Here is a 21,300-nt window from a genome sequence, read left to right as displayed (position 1 = left end):
ACATCTGTTTTATTAGAAATACTTGTTCAAATTACAAATTAGCACCCACAACTCCACAGAGGTTGGAGGACCATAATTTAATATAATTATATATTTAAGTTACATGATTTTGAGCATATTACTACATTATTTTGCCTTTCAAAAAATGCCAAGTGAGCAAATCAAATCTAAAACTTTTTTTATGTCCCCCCTCTGCATGTGATACATAGAGATCAGTAACATCTTTCAGTAAAAATGGTCTGTAAAAACAATATGACATTTGAAAAGGAAAAAAATACAAGCTACAAAAAATGTAACTTTCAAAATAAATTCATGGTGATCACTTGATTATGACAGAAATGGACACCTGCTAAAACCACATACCTTTTGGTTTGAGGTAAATCTGTCTACCACAAACCAAAATATACAATTACAGTAGAGGAATCCTGCTTTAAGATATTTGGCCTCAGATGCATCAGTAGCACTTTACAATTAATTTACATTGTTTAACCATACTTATGTTAGAATGCCTCAACTAATTATTATTATGACACTAGTTAAGATATTAATTCCTACAAAATGTTAAAACTGATATCGCAATTCATCTTTATTTACAACATTCTTAAGCATTACAATTTAGAAATGTTAAATAATATTTACCACTTAATTACCACTTAATGTTTATTACAGTCGTAAGTACTGTTATTTTTTACCCTGATTGTAAAGAGTTACAGATGCATCAGTAGCTGGGTAGAACAATATGAATATGACTGCTGTCTAAATAAATTAAAAAGGCTTTTTTTTTTTACGGCAGCCTCACGCTGACACAGGGTCCCAAGCAGTGATGTTAGTAACGCGTTACTCTAATCTGACTCTTTTTTCAGTAACGAGTAATCTAACGCGTTACTATTTCCAATGCAGTAATCAGATTAAAGTTACTTATCCAAGTCACTGTGCGTTACTCTATCTCTCTCTCTCTCTCCACCTCACACACACACACACCGCGTTCCCTTCCCCATCCCCCTCCGCTCTCCCCCAATCACACGCGTCTCGCTTTCTCCCCTGTCTCTCTCTCTCTCGAGCTTGGCGTGACTTTAGTTTCCGCCCATTCTCGTTTTTCCGCCAGTTCTCGGGCTCCCTATCTCTTTATAAAGGCGGGTTTTCCTGGCTGCGTCCCAATTCACTAGCCAGGGCAGCGGTCTGCACAGATCTGATTGGCAGAGGAGAGCGTTTGAAGATTTTACACCACACGTGATTGGTCTGCAAGTTCCCCGTGCCGCAGAGCGCGTATACCGTAAAGACAAGAAAGGTTCTGACGCTTTAAATGAACACTGTCAAAATTAAATCCTTCTCAGTAGTTTACTGGTTTGGGTCCGCATTGGACAACGTCTGGGTCCGGACCCGGACTGCAGTCTGCATATATGTGATCCCTGGCCTTGACCATATACACGGTTCTGTTTTATCAAACCACTCCTTGCTGCCCTGCAGAGAACAACAGGTTCAATGTTCAGTTTTACAGTGTTAAATATGTCAGGTCAAAAAAGACTTTCTTTATTTTATATATTTTTTATAAAAACAAGTATTTATGTTAAGTGAAATCAAGAAAGACCATATTTTATTTTTTTATAAAAAGAAATATTTATGTTAAGTTAATTGTCTTTTAATTTAATAAAAATAAATAGTTCTTCAGTATTAAATAAATGTTCAATTGTATTTAATATTGTAGAAAATGTAATAGAAAATGAATGACTGACTGCTGTTAATAGGGATCCAGTTGTAGAGGAAGTTGTTACTATACTTATTAAGCCTACACAGTAAAATAAGCAGTGCTGGATCAACATCTAAAGAGTTAACTTTAACACTCCTTTGGAGCATATATGGTCCCACTCTACAGAGAGTAAAAAATACACTGATAGCAGTGTTAAATGACACTGTGCAGTGTACTATTTACTTATGCTAGTGTTGTTCATTAGTGTTATAGCAACACCTAAAGTGTTAATTTTACATTGTTTGGAGTTTGTACACAGCAAAAAGGCAAGTGTTAAATTAACTCCCACGGAGTTGATTTTAACTCTTTTTCAGGGAGTTAAATCAACACTTTCAAAATAGTTAAACATTTGACACCTTGCCAGAGTTCCTTTTTAACTCACATTTGTATTTCTTTGACTTCCTAAATTGTTACACTAACACTGGAAAGAGTTTTAAAAATGATAAATGAGAAGAAGATTAGTCAATTGATATGACTTTTTATTATTTCATTATTTTTCAGGACAGGTTAGCGTGTAATTTTCCATTCTATATCTTAGTGCATTACCAACACTTTATCACAATTTACTGTATAAAGGATGGTAATTTGCTCTTATAGCCTACAATATATTGGCTAGACAAACAACCATTAAACAAAATATAACACAATACCCAATGGAAGGTAGCCCTGGTGGGCAAGATTTCACACTGATGGTTAGTTAGGATCTGAGGGACACACCCATTATGCAAATAACGTGTTCAACTGGGCGGAGTTTAATTAAATCTCTGTGGAGTTGGCCAGTATTTATTGGGTTTAGTGGGATTAACACTGAAATATTCAACTCTGTCAAATAACTCCAACACTGAACACCCTTTAAATCTGAAAGAGTTAAAATTACACTTTAAGAGAGAAAATCAACTCTCAGCTGTTTAACTCTGAAATTTCAACTCTCCTGTTTTTGCTGTGTATTAATATGAGCTACATTTGTTTCCATGTATTAGAGGATCGTGTTTTCTGTGCACATACAGTCTTTTTATTTAATGCTTTTGTCCTCCAATATTACTGAAAGTCTTTTCCCTGCTAGTCTCTTTCACATCCACTCTGAGTATAATCATCTAAAGGTTTTTAATAAAAATAAAGCTAGTGAACTTCCTGCTCCCTGAGTTCACGACAGAGCAGTTGAGCTCTTCAACTGTCTTCTACTTATACGCTCTGACACAGACAGCAGAGAACTCAGAGGTATATTTATTAAACTATTAACCCTGAGAGTTCCAGGAAGCCAGGGTGATGTTAGCTAGCGATTCGTCCCACATAGCTAGTTTTAACACGCAAAAATGCGCAGTCTACAGTCTGATATAATCGCCTCTGAATGGCAAAAGAGCTAGAGCTTAGCGTAGTATGCTGCTAATACTAATGCTGCTCTAGCAGTGCTAGCCAGGGTTATCAGCAGGCTACAGGCCAATAATAAAAGCTTAGCACTTAGTGCAGTTAGCAGCTAATGCTAGTACTGCTCCATCCTCGGTGCTGGAGAACTAAACTAAACTCCTATATAAATGTATTTATATAGGAGTACTTCAGCAGAGTAGCTTTACTACTCCTTACAACCTGACTGGTAAAATTCATACAAAACCGGATTATGAAGTGCGCCTTTTTTTGGGAAATCTATTTTGAAAATCCTATGCTATTTTGAGATATCCTATGCAATATGCCTAAAAATTGCTATCTTATACAGCTATCTTGCTAAGAAGAAAAGCATACTTTTCCCATTGTTACGATAGCAAAGACACACTTACATGCCCTAAAACAATCTGCACACTGAGTGGTTGTTGGCTTGCCTATAGGTCACTAAAATAGGGCCCTATATGTTACATTATTCTACAAGCACCTGGTTAGTTATGTAAGTTATTGGCCCCTATTTTAGCAATCTATAGGCAAGTCGTCATCCATGGTCTTTTATCCATTTTCATGGATTTAGGGTGTGTCAGTATGTCTTTGCTTTCATAACAATGGGAAAAGTAAGACTTGTGAGGCTAGAAGAGCGCAAAAGGCAAGTGCTATTTCTTTTAAAAAATCATCTGTGTGTTTTGGGCGTAATGTGAAATAAACCAATCAGCGTTTCACTTGCCATTCCCTTTAAGGATTGGTATTTTAATGGCATTTGTATTTTAATGGTGCAGTGCTTCTGCCCATCTCAGCAGAGGGAACTGACCTCCATGTTCACGCTGTGAAGGTGCACAAGCAGCTCATATACTGGAACAGCAGTCTTATTTTACTGTAAATTCTGTTTATTGTTCATGTGTCTATATATCTATTTGAACAACAGCTCTTGGGTGTAAACTGGATCGTGAGATCACAATTTCGTTCCACCTCATGTACCACATGTGATGCGAATGACAATAAAATCTCCTTGAATCCTTGAATGTAAAAGTTGCGTGCACTGACATTTCCTTGCAATGAAAGTCTGACAGGCAACTGTTGGCAGGGTTTTATTCAGTCAGTGGTGCATCTGTGTTTCGCATTCCCAAGATAGCAATGTGCAAGAACTTTTTCCACCATGCCCATCAGCATAGATATATTCACAAGCTGTGTCACTATTTGCATCTTTTTGTTATCATATCCATTGTTGTTAATTCTGAACTTCTATTAAGCAACTCAGCATTAAATCAGCGTTTTCACAAGCAACAGCACACATCTGGTCCTATGTTCTATGATAAAAGTCTTTTTTTCTTCAAATAATACTAATGTATATGCAATAAAAGTGCAGGATAGAAAAATAAAACAAAATAGAAAGAGAACAGAAGAAGGTAAAGCTTCTATTTTTAAAAATTTAAACATATAAAAATAAGGCATGTTTACCTCGCAGAGGAGACTTCATGGCAGCCTCCACAATGCCAGTCAGCAACTGCAGACTCTTGGGATCCTGAGCCAGGCCGGAGGCAAAGGCAGCCAACGCATCTGCATGGCGGCCCAAGTACTGAAGGGCAACACCCTGTCGGAAGTATGCCTGTAATAAAAGATAAAGAGACATAGGCTTAATTCTGTTAGCATTTCTATTAGATATGGGTTATTGTACTAATGAATAAATAACATTTTTACACTGATTTCTGCACCGTCACAGTCTTAAAACCATTACTATAGTGGATTTAAATAAGTCCACACATTTCTCAGATTACAGCTCTTCTGTTCTGTGCTTGGTTGTACATATTCAACATAAAAGCAAATGCTGCAAACAAAAGGAATTATAAATCAGTAATCAACACCCTTTTGTAGTGCATTTATAAAAGGGCTTTTTGTTGCTGTACTTGTAGTTGTTGTTGTTGTTTACAACTGGGAATTTATGAGCTTGCATTAATTCATGTTTTCTGCTCTGTAGAATAAAGTAAACAAGAGATGTAAGACGAGGCAAAAGAAAATGGTCCTGCAATATTAATGAGACTGTGGAGGATATAAATGTATCCAAAAATAAAAATTCGGAAGCATGTTCAACACCTCAGCTCCAGAACTTTACAGAAGCGCTTATTTAACCCTTGTGTGGTGTTCATATTTTTGTTTGTTACTTGTATTTAATTCTGCAAAATTAAGCAATTCTACATTAAAAGGCTTTACACATGCTTGCTTCACCTAAATTGCAAGCAATATAAACAGCTTACCTGGTTAATATTTGCCCTTTACCTTTCTTATGTTACATTTCTTTCAAAAAGTGCTACTATTTTTTTATTAGTTTTTTAATAAAATGTAAAAGAAAATGAATTAAACTCAAGATATGAGTAGAACATTTGTTTAGTTTCAAATTTACAAATGAAGCAATGTTTATTAGCCCTCGGCCAAACATACTGTATGTAATATAAATGTGTAGGGGGGGGGGTACAGTGTGTGTTTATCGAAAATGTGTTTTGATATATGTTTTTCACAAGAAATTAACCAATGCCAATGAGTTTGAGTTTTTTAGTATAATTTGATGAAAAAATGAAAACGGGTCCCACAGACCCGAACACCACACAAGGGTTAAAATCTCTCACATTTAGCTTTAACGTTCAGGAGCACTGGTGGAGGAGCGTTGCAGGTCTTAATGTTTTTCAGAAATGCTCTGATGTTGGAGATACAGTAATTCAGTAGTAACTTAACATAGTGTGAGCTGGAGGATAACACAAGTTGTATTCTCCAAAGATCCAGAGATGAAAGAGTTACAGAGGAATTTTAATCTGCCCTCATCATCAAAGATGGGTTTTCACTGAGAAAAAAATAACCTGGAGATCTTATAAGATAATTAATATTAATGAACTTATGAGAAACAATGAGTGGGTAGAAATAAATTGGTGTGCCTAATTTACTAGGGCTGCACGATATACCAGTTAAGCATCGTCATTGTGATGTGTGCATGAGCAAAAGTCACATCGCAGGATGTGCGATGAGCACCTATGGAAATTAAAAGTTTTGATTCTTGACACAAGAAGTAGATACACAGCGCTGTCTCTGTGTCTGTGTGAGTGACAGGCTCCTGCTGCCTGAGAAGAGTGAGGGGGAGGGGAAGCTTAGGGGGAGGGGCAGGAGTAAACACGAGGTAACTGCATGGCCTCCATCCACATGGATGGGCACATGCTTGTAAAAGCAGAGGTTGAAAGCTGTGTACCTCAGTCCGGCACAGTTTTTTGCAGATATTTCCAGTTGCAGCTGAAATCGTGCTTTTAATCCCAGAAAAACGCTCTTATTTCCCTTTTAATAGGCCATTTAAATGTCTGGGTAACACTTTATAATAACGTTCAGCTATTAAACATTTTTAAGTTTTTAATTCCTAATTAACCAAAATTTACTCATATCTATAAATAATTCATTAATATATTTATAATGCTTTAGAAGAAACATACAAGTTATTATTTCATACCTAACAAATGCTCAACAAATGACGAATACATCAGGAATTCAGTGGTTACATGTCAGTTATATACTTACATTAATAATAGATAAAAACTTTGAACGCTAAAAAAATAGTTGTGACTTTTTCTGATTTCCACTTTCTTTTGATCTTTCGTTTAATGTTTCAATAAATCAGCTTTTATTGAAACTGAATAAAGCCTGCTCTATTGTTTTTTCTAACAATAAAGCCTGCTCTATTGAGCTAAACAGCTACAACACATCATAAATACAATACAATGATTAAAGTACAGCACCTACAGTGCCATGAGATAGTATTTGCATTTTACAGATTATCACACAAACTTTAATATCAGAGAAGGATAACCTAATTTAATACAAAAGGATTTTAAAAACAATTATATGGGGTGTAAGATAGCAACGAGCATCACAACACACCTTCTACACAGAATGCACGATAGGGCCCTAAATGATTTTGTAGAGATTCTATTCACATATTAGTTAATATAATGTATAAAGTATGTAACTGATGTGTAACATCTGAATTCCTGATCTATTCATCATCATCATTTGTTAATCATTTGTTAAGAATGAAAGAGGAACTTTTATGTGGCTTTATGTGGTAAAGCATTGCTAAAAATGAAATTCATGACTTATAGCTGAGTAGATAATGAATTCATCATTAATTTAATATGAATTAAAAACGTATAAATGTTATAATGACTAACGTTTTTATAAAGTGTTACCACTGTCTGATTATTGTTGCTTTGCTGGTTTCCTTGGGTTTTGAATGATGGGCTGAGTGAAGGTGAGACAGCACGCAGATGGGGGCGGGGCTAATGATGTCACGGGTCCTGCATTTTTAATATTGCAATTGTTGAAACAAAAAAAACATTGCAATGTCAATTTTTTTCTAATATCGTGCAGCTTATTAATCTACCATATAGGACTGGAACAGTGCAAGTTTCTTTGTGAAAGCCAGCGGTTCTCAAACTAATGGAGTGTGAAGCATTCTGAGATGGTACACCATGTGATCTCTAATAAATAAAAAAATGATATTAAATCAGTGTGGCAATTTTATACCACTTATGCATACTTTTCATTTTTCTTAACACACTTAATGAAGGCTAGCAACAGAATTTGCTTATGAATGCAGTCCCACATTATTAATCAAGCAGATTTCCAAACACAGTTTAAGCTTTTCCAGTATATGTATGTATGTATGTATGTATGTATGTATGTAAGCCCACACTTCAGTTCTTCACTTCCATAACTCTTAGTATAACTTAATTGTTAACATTACTTCAATAGGCCCTAAAAATAGAAACAAGAGGAACTCCTGATTACAGCTGAAAAAATAACCTAGAGTTCAAGGGGACGCCATGTAGACACCATAATTCACTATACACTGCACGCCATCATCATCCTAACTCATAAATATCAATACATAATAGTCATTGAAAAAATAGTTTGAGCAATTAATCATAACAGTCTTACTTATATCATATCTCAGTTTTATTAAGTGAAGGAAATGTAAGATTTGTGAACTAGTGCTGTTTTAAGTGCATCTTATGCTACAGACATTAATTTAAGACTGATCCTTAAGGACTTTGATATCTGTTGCCTTGGCAGAGAATTTCATTATCATGCCAAAAGACTCTGAAATAATCCAATAAAGAGGTGAGGGCAGGGAGAGGTTAGAGAAAATGAGACACGACATGAATCTGTAGGCATTCATTTACCTGCCATTGTTCCCTCACACAGTCATTACCAAACGTCCTTTAGCCTTCACCTTTGCACTGCAGAATCTCACAAAGTGAAAAATGATGTGGCCATTTTATACCACTTACGCATACTTTTAATACACTTAACGAGGACTAGCAACAGAATCTGCTCAGTGATCCAGTCTCACATTATTAATCAAGCAGATTTCCAAACACAGTCTAGGGCAGGGGTGTCCAAACTACGGCCCCATTTGCAGCCCGTTTCCTTTTTTGGAGCGGCCCGCGAGGTATTTTAGAAATAGAATGAAAGTTGGCCCGCTGTTAAGCAGGTTTTTATAATGTGAGATTCAGAGTTTGTGCAGTTTTAGCGCAGAAAAACGGGCCAAAAAGTCTAAAAGCGGAGAGAGTGCGCAGTTGTAGCACAGAAAAACGAGCCAAAGAGTCTAAAAGCGGAGAGAGTGCGCAGTTGTTGCGCAGAAAAACGGGCCAAAGAGTCTAAAAGCGGAGAGGGTGCGCAGTTTTAGTGCAGAAAAACGGGCCAAAGAGTCTAAAAGCGGAGAGAGTGCGCATTTCTAGCGCAGAAAAACGGTCCGAAGAGTCTAAAAGCGGAGAGAGTGCCCATTTCTAGCGCAGAAAAACGGGCCAAAGAGTCTAAAAGCGGAGAGAGTGCTCAGTTGTAGAGCAGAAAAACGGGCCAAAGAGTCTAAAAGCGGAGAGAGTGCGCATTTCTAGCAAAGAAAAACGGGCCAAAGAGTCTAAAAGCGGAGAGAGTGCTCAGTTGTAGAGCAGAAAAACGGGCCAAAGAGTCTAAAAGCGTAGAGAGTGCGCATTTCTAGTGCAGAAAAACGGTCCAAAGAGTCTAAAAGCGGAGAGAGTGTGCAGTTGTAGAGCAGAAAAACGGTCCAAAGAGTCTAAAAGCGGAGAGAGTGTGCAGTTGTAGAGCAGAAAAACGGTCCAAAGAGTCTAAAAGCGGAGAGAGAGCTCAGTTGAAGAGCAGAAAAACGGGCCAAAGAGTCTAAAAGCGGAGAGGGTGCTCAGTTGTAGAGCAGAAAAACGGGCCAAAGAGTCTAAAAGCGGAGAGAGTGCGCATTTCTAGCAAAGAAAAACGGGCCAAAGAGTCTAAAAGCGGAGAGAGTGTGCATTTCTAACGCAGAAAAACGGGCCAAATGGTCTAAAAGCGGAGAGGGTGCGCAGTTTTATCGCAGAAAAACGGGCCAAACAGTCTAAAAGCGGAGAGAGTACGCATTTCTAGAGCAGAAAAACGGGCCAAAGAGTCTAAAAGCGGAGAGAGTGCGCATTTCTTGCACAGAAAAACGGGCCAAAGAGTCTAAAAGTTGCCGTAATTAAGGAGTTTAATATAAAGAGACATCATGAAATGAAACATCAATTTGAAAAATCTTAGTTTACACAACACTGTCAAAGATAGATAAAGATAGTGAGTCAAGTAAAATGGTGTGTAAATGAAAGTAATCAGGAAAATGTATTATTTAAAGTGGTATATTTCATTATTTGTTTTATTACAGAGTCTTTGGCCCGTGACTTCAAATATATTTCTCCTTCTGGCCCCCAAGAAAAAAAAGTTTGGAGACCCCTGGTGTAAGCTTTCATAGAGGACTGACAGTAAACACATTGAGGAGTAAAATAATGTTTGATAAAGAATATGAATTTGAAAGTTTTGTATGTTCACTATATATAATATTGTTCACACTGCTGCTTTAAAACTTGGAGAACATAAAGATTAAGACTAGAGCTCTGTTATGGTTGATGCTGTTTAAATAATAATAATAATAATAATAATAATAATAATAATACACTAAACTTTTTCACATTTTGTCATCGTAGAACCACAGATTTGAATGTATTTTATAGTGATTTTAAATGAGAGACCAACACAAAGTAGCCCATGATTGTGAAGAGGAATGAAAATTATACATGGTTTTTAAAATTTAAACTAAATAAAAATCTTAAAAGTGTAATGTGCAAAAGTATTCAGCCCTGGAATTACAACTGTAAGTGCTTTGGGGTTTGTTTCTACCAGCTTTGCGCATTTAAAGACTGAGATTTTAGATTTTTGCTGATTCTTCTTTATAAAACAGCTCAAGCTCATCCAGGTTGGATGGAGAGCGTCTGTGAACAGCAATTTTCATGTCTTGCCATAGAAGCTCAGTAGTGTTTAGGTCAGAACTTTGATTGGGCCATTATAACACATATAATGAATATTCTTTGATATAAACCACTCCTCTGTAGCTCTGGCTGTATGTTTAGGGTCATTGTCTTGCTGGAAGGTGAATCTCCTTCCCAGTCTCAAGTCTTTTGCAGCCTCCAACAGGTTTTCTTTCAGGATTGTCCTGCATTTAACTATTAATGTTTCTCTAACTATTTGTTCTCTAACAAACCACTGACGTCTTCACAATTTAATAAAATTGTATTATTTTCATTCAAGTTCACAATTATGTGCAACTTTCTGTCAGTCTACAACTTAAAATCTTAATAAAATACATGTGTGTGGTTGTAAGCAGAAAAAACATGGAAAAGTTCAAGATGTATGAATACATTTACAAGCCACTGTAATTAACATTTAATTAATATATAGTCTATAAATATTAGTCTAGAATTGTGACATTTCTACTGCACAATATGGCCAAAATTCTAGTACAATACTGATTATATTTTCTTATATTAAACTTTAAATGTCTTACAGTTTTATTTAATAAAATAATCTACTAAAATAGTGTGACAATCAAAGATGAGTCTGTATTGTTTTTAATCAAAATAATTATCTTATTTGCTTATTAATTAAAAGGCTTACATTCACTCTGGAACTGTGATTGGTCAAGACACTTGAAGCACATGATAAAAGCTAAATTGTGATTGGTTGAAATGTTCATTTAAATAAAAAACTAGATAAATAACAGCTATAACATAAAATGAGCTAGTTATGGACACAGCATGACTAATATGACTCACACTAAGTGCTTTAAGATAGGATCACAATTAATTATGAAATTAAACACAATTCCAATATCAATTTAAACAACAAAACGGCCACAGAGAAACACAACCTGTAATGAATGTCAGTCTGTAAAAATATACATATAGTTAAAAAAGTAAAGTAATTTCACCCTTATAGAATCATTTTATATATATATTGAATCTTTGCTCATTTTTTGTATTTATTTTTAAATTAATTTTATCCGTTTATCTTAGACACACCATAGTAATACATACAAAAAAACTTCTAAATGAAGTAGAAGTGATTTTTTATTAAACAGTGAAAGTCTTAATACTCTTTCACACTCACACACTCACACACACACACACAAACCTGATTGCTCCAGACCCCTCTGCCTCACCTGTCATGTCCATCTAGAAGACAGTGTCTTGTGCACTTTAGCAGGGCACTAATTAAAATCTAATAGCCTGGTCTGTGCCACTGGCATGCTAACCCACACTCAGCTGAAGGCCTTCCTTACCGAGGCTTTTAATTGCTAGGTGCTGCTGCCTGGCTCCAAACATGACCCAGAAATGTCAATTGTGAAGAAGAACAGAGCTGCTAGCTGCACTCAGATCTGCTCTGAGATCTTGCCAAGACTCCTCTCACAGTGACACAGCAAGACACGGCACACACAAGATGTCAAATGCTTAATTTAATAGCTTGAGATAGCTGCTGACCGTGACAAATTAAACAGGGAACAACAGTCACAGAGGGAAACAGGTGAACACTCGACAACACATCAAGTTTTCTGTGATTGCTTTCTCTGGAGTTGAGAGACTAAGCTTGATGAAACGGTTATGCACTAAAATACAGCTCTGTAAAAATTAAGAGACCACTTCAGTTTCTGAATCAGTTTCTCTGATTTTGCTATTTATAGGTATATGTTTGAGTAAAATAAACATTGTTGTTTATTCTATAAACTACAGACAACATTTCTCCCAAATTCCAAATAAAAATACTGTCATTTAGAGCATTTATTTGGAGAAAATGAGAAATGGCTAAAATAACAAAAAAGATACAAAGCTTTCAGACCTCAAATAATGCAAAGAAAACCAGTTCATATTCATAAAGTTTTAAAAGTTCGGAAATTAATATTTGGTGCAATAATCCTGGTTTTTAATCAAAATTTTCATGCGTCTTGGCATGTTCTCCTCCACCAGTCTTACACACTGCTTTTGGATAACTTTATGCCTTTACTCCTGGTGCAAAAATTCAAGCAGTTCAGTTAGGTTTGATGGCTTGTGATCATCCATCTTCCTCTTGATTATATTCCAGAGGTTTTCAATTTGGTAAAATCAAAGAAACACATTTTTAAGTGGTCTCTTATTTTTTTCAAGAGCTGTTATGTTGATCTAAAGCAGTTCAAGTTCCATATTCATTTGAATCTGCTATTTACATACTACCATAAAGAATTAATTACAGTAATGATGTGCTCTACTGAATGTATTATGCTTAATGGAGTTATATTATACGGTTTTAACAGTAAAATGCAATATGATACAGATTCTCTGGTCATCTTTAATTGGCTTATAGTGATGTGTAATATGATGACTTTGATAACTCCAGCTGGAGAATATTGTTTTGCAATCATCATTGCAATGTGCAATGTTTTTGTTGCTTGCTGCTTAAACTCTGAGTGGATGAGGGTCAGTGTACTGGAGGGGAAAGCTTTTTTCTTTAAAGAGATCTGCGCAAGTGCAGTAGCCATAACAAGCTAAACAAGTTTTTCATGCAATATTAAGCCAACTGCTATAAACTGTTCATGAGGCTTTTATAGGATTTTATCAGGGTTTAAATATGATTTTGGAAACAGATGTCTTAAAAGTAATGTACCATATTTTTCTAACTATAAGGCACACTTTAAATCCTTTAATTTTCATATCAGGTGCGCCTTATGTATGAATTTTCAAAGTCAGGTATTAAGGAGACGTAAAATCACTCCACTGAAGTACAGAGTTATTCAGGAGTTTCAGTTTAGTTCTCCAGCACCGGGGCTGTAGTAGCATTAGCATTAGCTGCTAACTGCTATTTCCCCGTTCAGAGGTGAGTATTATCGACCTGTAGCCTGCTCCTAACCCTGGCTAGTACTGCTGGAGCGGTTAGCCGTGAATGCTAATGCTCCAGCTTTAGTGCTGGAGAAATTCAGAAATCTAAGTTTACTGCAAATAAATGGAAGTGCTTTACTCACAAATAAAGAGTTTTCAGGAGAGAAATCTGTGTAGATTAACATCCAGCGCTCTTTTGACTTTAAAAGAAAGTATTTTTTATTACAGTTTTGTTTCCTTAGCTTAGCTTTACTTAACTTAGTTAGCTACCCCCCACCACCACCACCAACCAGCAGCAAGACCTGCTGAATTAGAGGTTCCTTATAATGTCACTTATAATCCAGTTCGCCTTACGTATGAAAATAGACCAGAAAATAGACATTTATTGATAATGTGCCTTATAATACGGTAATATGTCCATGTGTAAATGTACCTAAAAAAATTCGTCCTAACACAGTCCAGTTGTTTTCCTTGTCATGTACTCTGCAGCACATGGCCCTGTTTTGTTCTCCCTTGTCTTCGCCCAAGCCCCACCCTAGCCCTGCTCATTGATTAGTGTCTGAATTAAAACCCAGCCTGCTTTATATCTTCCCCAGATGTTCCGTGTTTGTGTCTTTAAAAATAATGAGTTTCTTTGATTTTACCAAACCGAAAACCTCTGAAATATATTCAAGAGGATTATGGATGATCACAAGCCGTCAAACCAAGCTGAACTGCTTGTATTTTTGCACCAAGAGTGGCATAAAGTTATCCAAAAGCAGTGTGTAAGACTGGTGGAGGAGAACATGCCAAGATGCATGTAATTAAAATACAGGGTTATTCCACCAAATATTGATTTCTGAACTCTTAAAACTTATTATATATATATATATATATATATATATATATATATATATATATATATATATATATATATATATAATATAAAATATTAACTTACTTTCTTGGCATTATTTGAGGTTAGAAAGGGAAAGGGAAGTTTAGGGAAAAACAAAACAACAATGTTCATTTTACTCAAACATAAACCTATAAATTGCAACATCAGAGAAACTGATTCAGAAACTAAAACTGACCCACAGTTGTGTTGTGTTGTGTTGTTCCCTCTGTGTTACTGGTATGTTGTAGTTTATTATCTTTATTTGATTAGTTTGATTGAATGACTTATCAGTTATAGATTATCTTTATTTTATTTTTGTGGATTCGACTGTTTTTATTAGTCCTTGCTTTTCTAGCTTGTGATTTGTTGTTTAATTTATTGTCCTAGTATGAGTTGCTTTGTTTTGGCTTTATGGCTTTAATTAAAACAATTGCATTTGCATCATGCCTTCAACATGTTACAGCGACTACTCTGAAGAAGCTCAAATCTTTAGCAGCTTAGAGAGCTGAGACTTTTTTAATATAGAACTGATATAAAAGTGAGGCTTTTCTGTTGTTTTCTGTTGTTTCTGTCCGCTGTATCTAACCTAAAAAAAGAATTAGAACAGTATTACATATTGTTAAAAAAGGAATTTAAGTACTGTGATTTATTTTTGCCATTCTGCACATATCATACTTAAATAGTATAATTTTATCCTAAAAATAAAGCTTCTATCATTTTGCTACTTCCCCGTCTTTCCGTCTCTCACTGCTAACATTTTAAATTCCTCTTCTCCTCAGTCTCCTACATTCCCAGAGGGCAGACGAAAGGTGACGGGGCATCTATTGCTCCTAACCTTGTGTGTCTGGCTAGAGGATTACAACCTTTGCCTGAGGGCAGATTTAACACAGGGTTACTCACAGATACCACATCCCCCCGGCAGTCATAATCCACTAATCCAATAGGGAAGATTTGTTTGGGAACTGGCCATTTTAGACAAGACGGAATGACATTTTCTCTGCTGGGTAACAGGCCATGTTCTTAAACAAGCCAACAAAGTGTTTATTTGTGTTCAATACATTGTGAAACGACAGCTTACATGCCCTGCATTTATAACTGAGCTACACTGTAAAAATGGTTTGACATGCCTACCTCATATGCATTTTACACTATTTTCCTAGAAAAATATTTATTTGAAAAATAACCTTAAATGACAAAAAAATTTTCATGTGAATTCATGAAAAAATTCAGTGTACATGAATTATCCTCTTTTTTAACAGCTCCTAGTTAGTATGTTTAAGAAAACTCAAATAAAAATGTTTTCTATGTAAAAAAAAAACATTTTTTGTAATTGTAGCTTTTATTTTTTTACAAAATAGAGAAGTTTTGTTATATTGTCATTTTTATTTTTATTTTTTTTTTTTCGAAAAAAAAAAAAGGGTTTTCCCATTATGCTTTGGGGTTTGTATATAGTTTAGTAGTAAATTTGTCTAGCAATGTCATGTTGTGTTCTTTAATGTGGTAAGAGACGTTTTGAGGACGGTGGGTAGATTTTATTTGGTTGTGGTTTTAAGTATCACCACTATAATGGAAACTTAGCGGAAACCAAGCTTTTGAGGGCAACGGTATAAATCAAATCTATTTTAGTGGGTATTTTTTGTATTTTTACAGTGGTACAGTTGGAAATGTTGTTGTATTTAGATCACAAAGATTACGCAAATATATTTCTTTACTACCACCCAATTTCCATGCTACTACATAACAATACTATAGTAATAACCAGCTGTTAACTGTTGAGGGAATTTGTATATAATCCTTGTTTAATGTCACCTTCTAAAATATTAATGCGCAACACAGCGATGCCAGATATGTGTAATTACTTCCTCCACATCATAAGCTTTAATTAGGCTATTAGAAATGATACTCTTAATTGCAGTGTTGTAGGGAGATCGTTTTGTCTGGTGAATGACTGCAAAATGGAGCAAAGCTCATTTATAATTTAAAGGCATCGTTTTGGGAGGTGGTGAAAACAGCCTATATTGGCAGATGGATATATAAATAGCGTATGAGTCTTTTTCTATTTTGACACATCATTTAGATACTGCAAAACTGCCAGAGGCTATTGATGGCTAGGTGCACATTAAACAGAGTGATATTGAGAGAAAAAGAGAGGAGAGAGCTCCTCTGAGGAAAAGGTCATTCAGCACAATGAGCAAACTCAATTAATGAGAACGAAAGCAGACGTCAATATTACAGCCATCTAAAAATAAGACAACAGAATACAGAATACATTCATTATCCTTCACCAGAGGTCAATCATGGTCAGTATTAGTGGAGTACAATATGAACAAACAATGCAATGTGTGATCATGCTGTTGGATTTCTCCAAAGCGATCGAGGATTTATATTTCAAGTAGTTTGGTGTCAGTATTCACTGTGGACCTCTACCTCACTCTACCTCTCTCTAACCTCACTTCCCCCTCTCTACCTTGCTCTACACCAAGCTACTGCTCTACCTCAAGCTACTGCTCTACCTCAAGCTACTGCTCTACCTCAAGCTACTGCTCTACCTCACTTTGCCTTGCTCTACCTTATTCTACTTTGCTCTTTCTCACTCTGCCTGAATCTACCTTTCTGCTCCTCACTCTACTTTGCTCTACCTCACCCTACTTTGCTGTACCTCACTCTACTTTGCTCTACCTCACCCTACTTTGCTGTACCTCACTCTACTTTGCTCTACGTCACTCTACCTTGTTGTACCTCACTCTGCCTTAATCTACCTAACTTTCCATCACTCTACCTCGCTCTGCTTTGCTCTACCTCAAACTACTTTGCTCTACCTCACTCTACTTTGCTGTACCTCACGCTACTTTGCTGTACCTCACTCTACTTTGCTGTACCTCACTCTACTTTGCTCTACATCACTCTACTTTGCTCTACATCACTCTACTTTGCTCTACCTCACTCTACTTTGTACCTCACTCTACCTTGCTCTACCTCACTCTACTTTGCTCTACCTCACTCTACTTTGCTCTACCTCACTCTACTTTGCTCTATCTCACTCTACTTTGCTCTACCTCATTCTACTTTGCTGTACCTCACTCTACTTTGCTGTACCTCACTCTACTTTGCTCTACATCACTCTACTTTGCTCTACATCACTCTACTTTGCTCTACCTCACTCTACTTTGTACCTCACTCTACCTTGCTCTACCTCACTCTACTTTGTTCTACCTCACTCTACTTTGCTCTACCTCACTCTACTTTGCTCTATCTCACTCTACTTTGCTCTACCTCATTCTACTTTGCTGTACCTCACTCTGCCTCAATCTACTTTACTCTCCATCACTCTACCTTGATCTACCTCACTCTGCCCAACACCATCTCACTCTCCCTCTCTCTACCCTGCACTACTTCACTCTACATATCTGCCTCATTCTACCTCACTCTACCTATCTCTACTGATAGTGAGATGGTGTTGGGCAGAGTGAGATAGATCAAGTTAGAGTGACGGAGAGTAAAGTAGATTGAGGCAGAGTGAGGTACAGCAAGATAAAGGTAAGGTAGAGGGAGGGAGAGAGAGATAGAGTGGGGCAAAGTGAGGACAGCGAGTTAGAGTGAGGTTGAGCAAGGTAGAAAGAGGAAGATTATCTACCTCGCTCTGCGTCCAGTCTGGTTATGTCATATTTTTTACAGAGTTATCACAAGTTTTTTTTACTGTGTTTATTGTAAAGAAGCACAAAAATCAGCTAAAAACACAGCTTTACACTACCTCCACCAGGTCCTGCCCACAAAAGTCGAGTCGGTGCATAGATGTTCATGTTGCAGGCAGCAAATTCTGAGCTGCCATCTGCCTGTGTCTCAGCAGAAATCAAGATTCATCAGATCAGGCTATGTTTTTCCAGTTAGATTAATGAGTGTCCAGTGGGAAACACTAGCAGCCTATTTCATCACCTCCAAACTAAACGTGTGTGAACACCGGGCCAGTTTGTGATTATGGTCATTATAGGAGAGCTCATCAGCCAGCGGGGTGGCTGAAACACAAAAAGGTCAGACACATGCTCAGACCTGAGGATTTTCCTGAGGATGTGTCTGAGACGTATGCAAGGAGAATGATAATCTCTAATGACAATATATTATGATCTATTATATCTAATGATCATATATTTAATGGAAATCTAATGAAATGTAATGATAATTACAATCATCTACTGAGGCAAGTCTAAGAGCAGTTTGGTATATCTTGGTTTTGCAGTTTCTGTCTCTACTCTCAACCTCATTTTGAATCAGTTTTGTCTCTGGGAAAAATGGACTGAGAATGTGATGTTATAAGGAGCCACAGTCACAGTGTCTGTCTAAAGTAATGTTGATTATAAACTAGAGCTGCAGAATATATTGTTTTAACATCATTACTAAAAGATGTAAATGTGCAACAGTCACATTGAAGGAAGCGCAACATCACATTTAATGTTGCATTAATTTGGTAAAAAAAAATGGGTAGAAATAAATACAGCATTGCTCTCATTACCCATTAACCTACCAGATTCAGATTTAATATATTCCAATCTTAAATACACCGAGGGCATTGTTATTATCTGCCAGATCATAGACTTCTGCTGAAATCTGGTGAGAATTCCTGTATTTTAATCAATACTGCAATACACATCATGGAATAACAACAACATCATGTAGCCCTTTTAGAACTATATTTATTTTTTGTCGTCACTGAATAATAGTCGCATTTAAGGGTGTAAATCAATGTGTGTAACAGCTCTGCCATTTAGCATCACACAGAATAACATAGCAGATAGCTATATAACAAAGTAGGTCAATACTATAGAGAACAAGAGTGGTGATAAATGTCAGGTCTAAGCTGATACCTATACATAGCCTTAGATAACTACCCAGTATACAGCTCAGAAAAAAGCCCAGAACCTTTAAACAGCAAATTACGTTTCTTTGATATTTGACTTCAACACTAGTGCTCAGTGAATGCACTAGTGAATGCTCACAACACACAACAGCAACTGAAATAAAGAAAAAATATATATTTTTTTATTTGTGACTCCAAATCCCATCTATTATTTTTTCATAATAAATCCATAATATTTAAGTTAAAATACACATTTTAGTTGTGTTCCTGGGTTTCACTCAGTCCTGTTACTGTAACACATTACCCCGTCTGAAACATCTATACAAGTCACAACTACAACAGGAAGTGACATCAGCTGGTTCTTCTGAAGATCATGAGAAGATTCAAATTAAGTTCCCTCATTAGTTTTTCTGTATATTTGATCTTATTGTAACTCTGACTGAGGAGCTCAAGAATGTGCTCAGTGTCCTCATGCTATTAGCATAGCCACCATTTAGCTATTTTTCATGTTTTTGCTAATTCTATGCTAAAACTCATTCCTGATACTTTTAGTCCTGTTACTAGAAACAAAAAATATCAGGAGTGAGTGCCAGTAACAGAAGTGAGTTTCAGTACAAGATTGAGTGCCGGTTACAGGAGTGAGTTCCAGTAACAGGAGTGAGTGCCAGTAACACGAGTGAGTGCCAGTTACAGGAGTAAGTTCCAGTAACAGGAGTGAGTGCCAGTAACAGGAGTGAGTTCCAGTAACAGGAGTAAGTTCCAGTAACAGAAGTGAGTTTCAGTACAAGATTGAGTGCCAGTAACAGGAGTAAGTTCGAGTAACAGGACCGAGTTCCAGTAACAGGATTGGGTGCCAGTAACAGGAGTGAGTATCAGTAACAGGAGTAAGTGCTAGTAACAGGAGTGAGTATCAGTAACAGGAGTAAGTGCCAGTAACAGGAGTAAGTGCCAGTAACAGGAGTAAGTGCTAGTAACAGGAGTGAGTATTGTCCCCTGGTGTACAGTTTTATTTTATATGTATATATTAGTTAATTTAAATCACTTTTTTCCAATTCTGTTTGGTTTCTCGTTTATCTGTTTGTTTAATAAATTGCATGATAATAAATTTGATCAATTCCAGGTTTGGGTCTTCTAGAAACCATGCATATTTTAGAAAAATACAACATGCATTTAAAAGTGTTTTTAAAGGCTACAGAGAAATTACTTTTTGTGTGATGTGGATAGTAGTACATGCAGTAAACTCATACACATATTTTTATAGTTATTTCTAGTGCTGTGAATGCATTATGACCTTATCTGTTTTAAACTGAATTGAACATCAGGCATTTACACATGTAGAAATACAGCAAACAGCACAGCCTGCTAGCTTAGCTGCTCAGCACCTTAAACCCAAAATAAATGCACTAGATCAATAATCTCTCAGTGACTTTACCATGGGATAAATCCCATACTGTACAAATGTAAATATATAATAAGTTTTTGGACATGGAGTCAACAGTTCCCAGTAGCAGTCGTTATAGATCAGTTTCACACTTAAGAACGAGAGGCGGGAAAATGTGAAAGAGAAACTAGAGCAGGCAAATCAGGATAATGACCATGCAAGCTCAGCTCCATCAGCGCTGACGAGACCAGCGATTTCCAAAATAGATTACTCTTTACTACAGATTGGGAAAATGAAGCTGATAATTTGTTTTGGCTCGCCACATTTTGGTGCCTAGAAGAAAAGTCTCGAAGGAGCACCTTTTTTAAATAGCTCTTTTATGTGACTTTCAGCTCCATTTTCTTAGAATACAACAGCAATGTTATTGCCTATTATAATCCACTGTGCTTTTAATTAGCTTTTTAAAACCACATTTGTATGATTAGGTAATTATAATTTTCATAGCAAAAGCATAGTGGGGGTTCTTTAAAACACACCAGATACTGACTGGTTTTCTGAACCCCCCAAATTCTCACAATATCATAAAACTGCACATTTTTGAGTGGCCTTTTATTGTGGCCCAAGATACACCTGTTTAATAATCACTGTGTTTAATCAGCATCTTGATATTTCACATCTGTAACTGTATTGTGAACCCACACTTGTTGTTTGAACTCAAATAAATTAAGTCTGTTTTACATAAAATTGGATATTTCTAAACAATACTCAACTATTTTGAGTTAGCTGAACATTTGTGGGCACATATACTGTACTATTCAAACTGAGATC

At 36.3% G+C, this 21,300-nt stretch overlaps 1 protein-coding gene across 2 annotated transcripts in view; it reads right to left on the bottom strand.

The window, feature by feature from the left end:
* LOC103036679 (tetratricopeptide repeat protein 28) overlaps window positions 1-21,300 on the bottom strand; it is a 203,933-nt gene that overhangs the window by 143,110 nt on the left and 39,523 nt on the right. For both annotated transcript variants that reach the window (XM_022664890.2, XM_022664891.2), the window contains exon 2: window positions 4,583-4,730. In XM_022664890.2, the coding sequence (XP_022520611.2) occupies window positions 4,583-4,730 (148 nt within the window). The remainder of the gene's footprint in view (window positions 1-4,582; window positions 4,731-21,300) is intronic.

This window comes from Astyanax mexicanus, chromosome 22 (assembly GCF_023375975.1).
Source record: "Astyanax mexicanus isolate ESR-SI-001 chromosome 22, AstMex3_surface, whole genome shotgun sequence".
NCBI classification, from domain to species: Eukaryota; Metazoa; Chordata; class Actinopteri; order Characiformes; family Acestrorhamphidae; genus Astyanax; species Astyanax mexicanus.
Note: the sequence above shows the minus strand (reverse complement) of the source record. Positions and strands in the feature narration are given on the sequence as shown.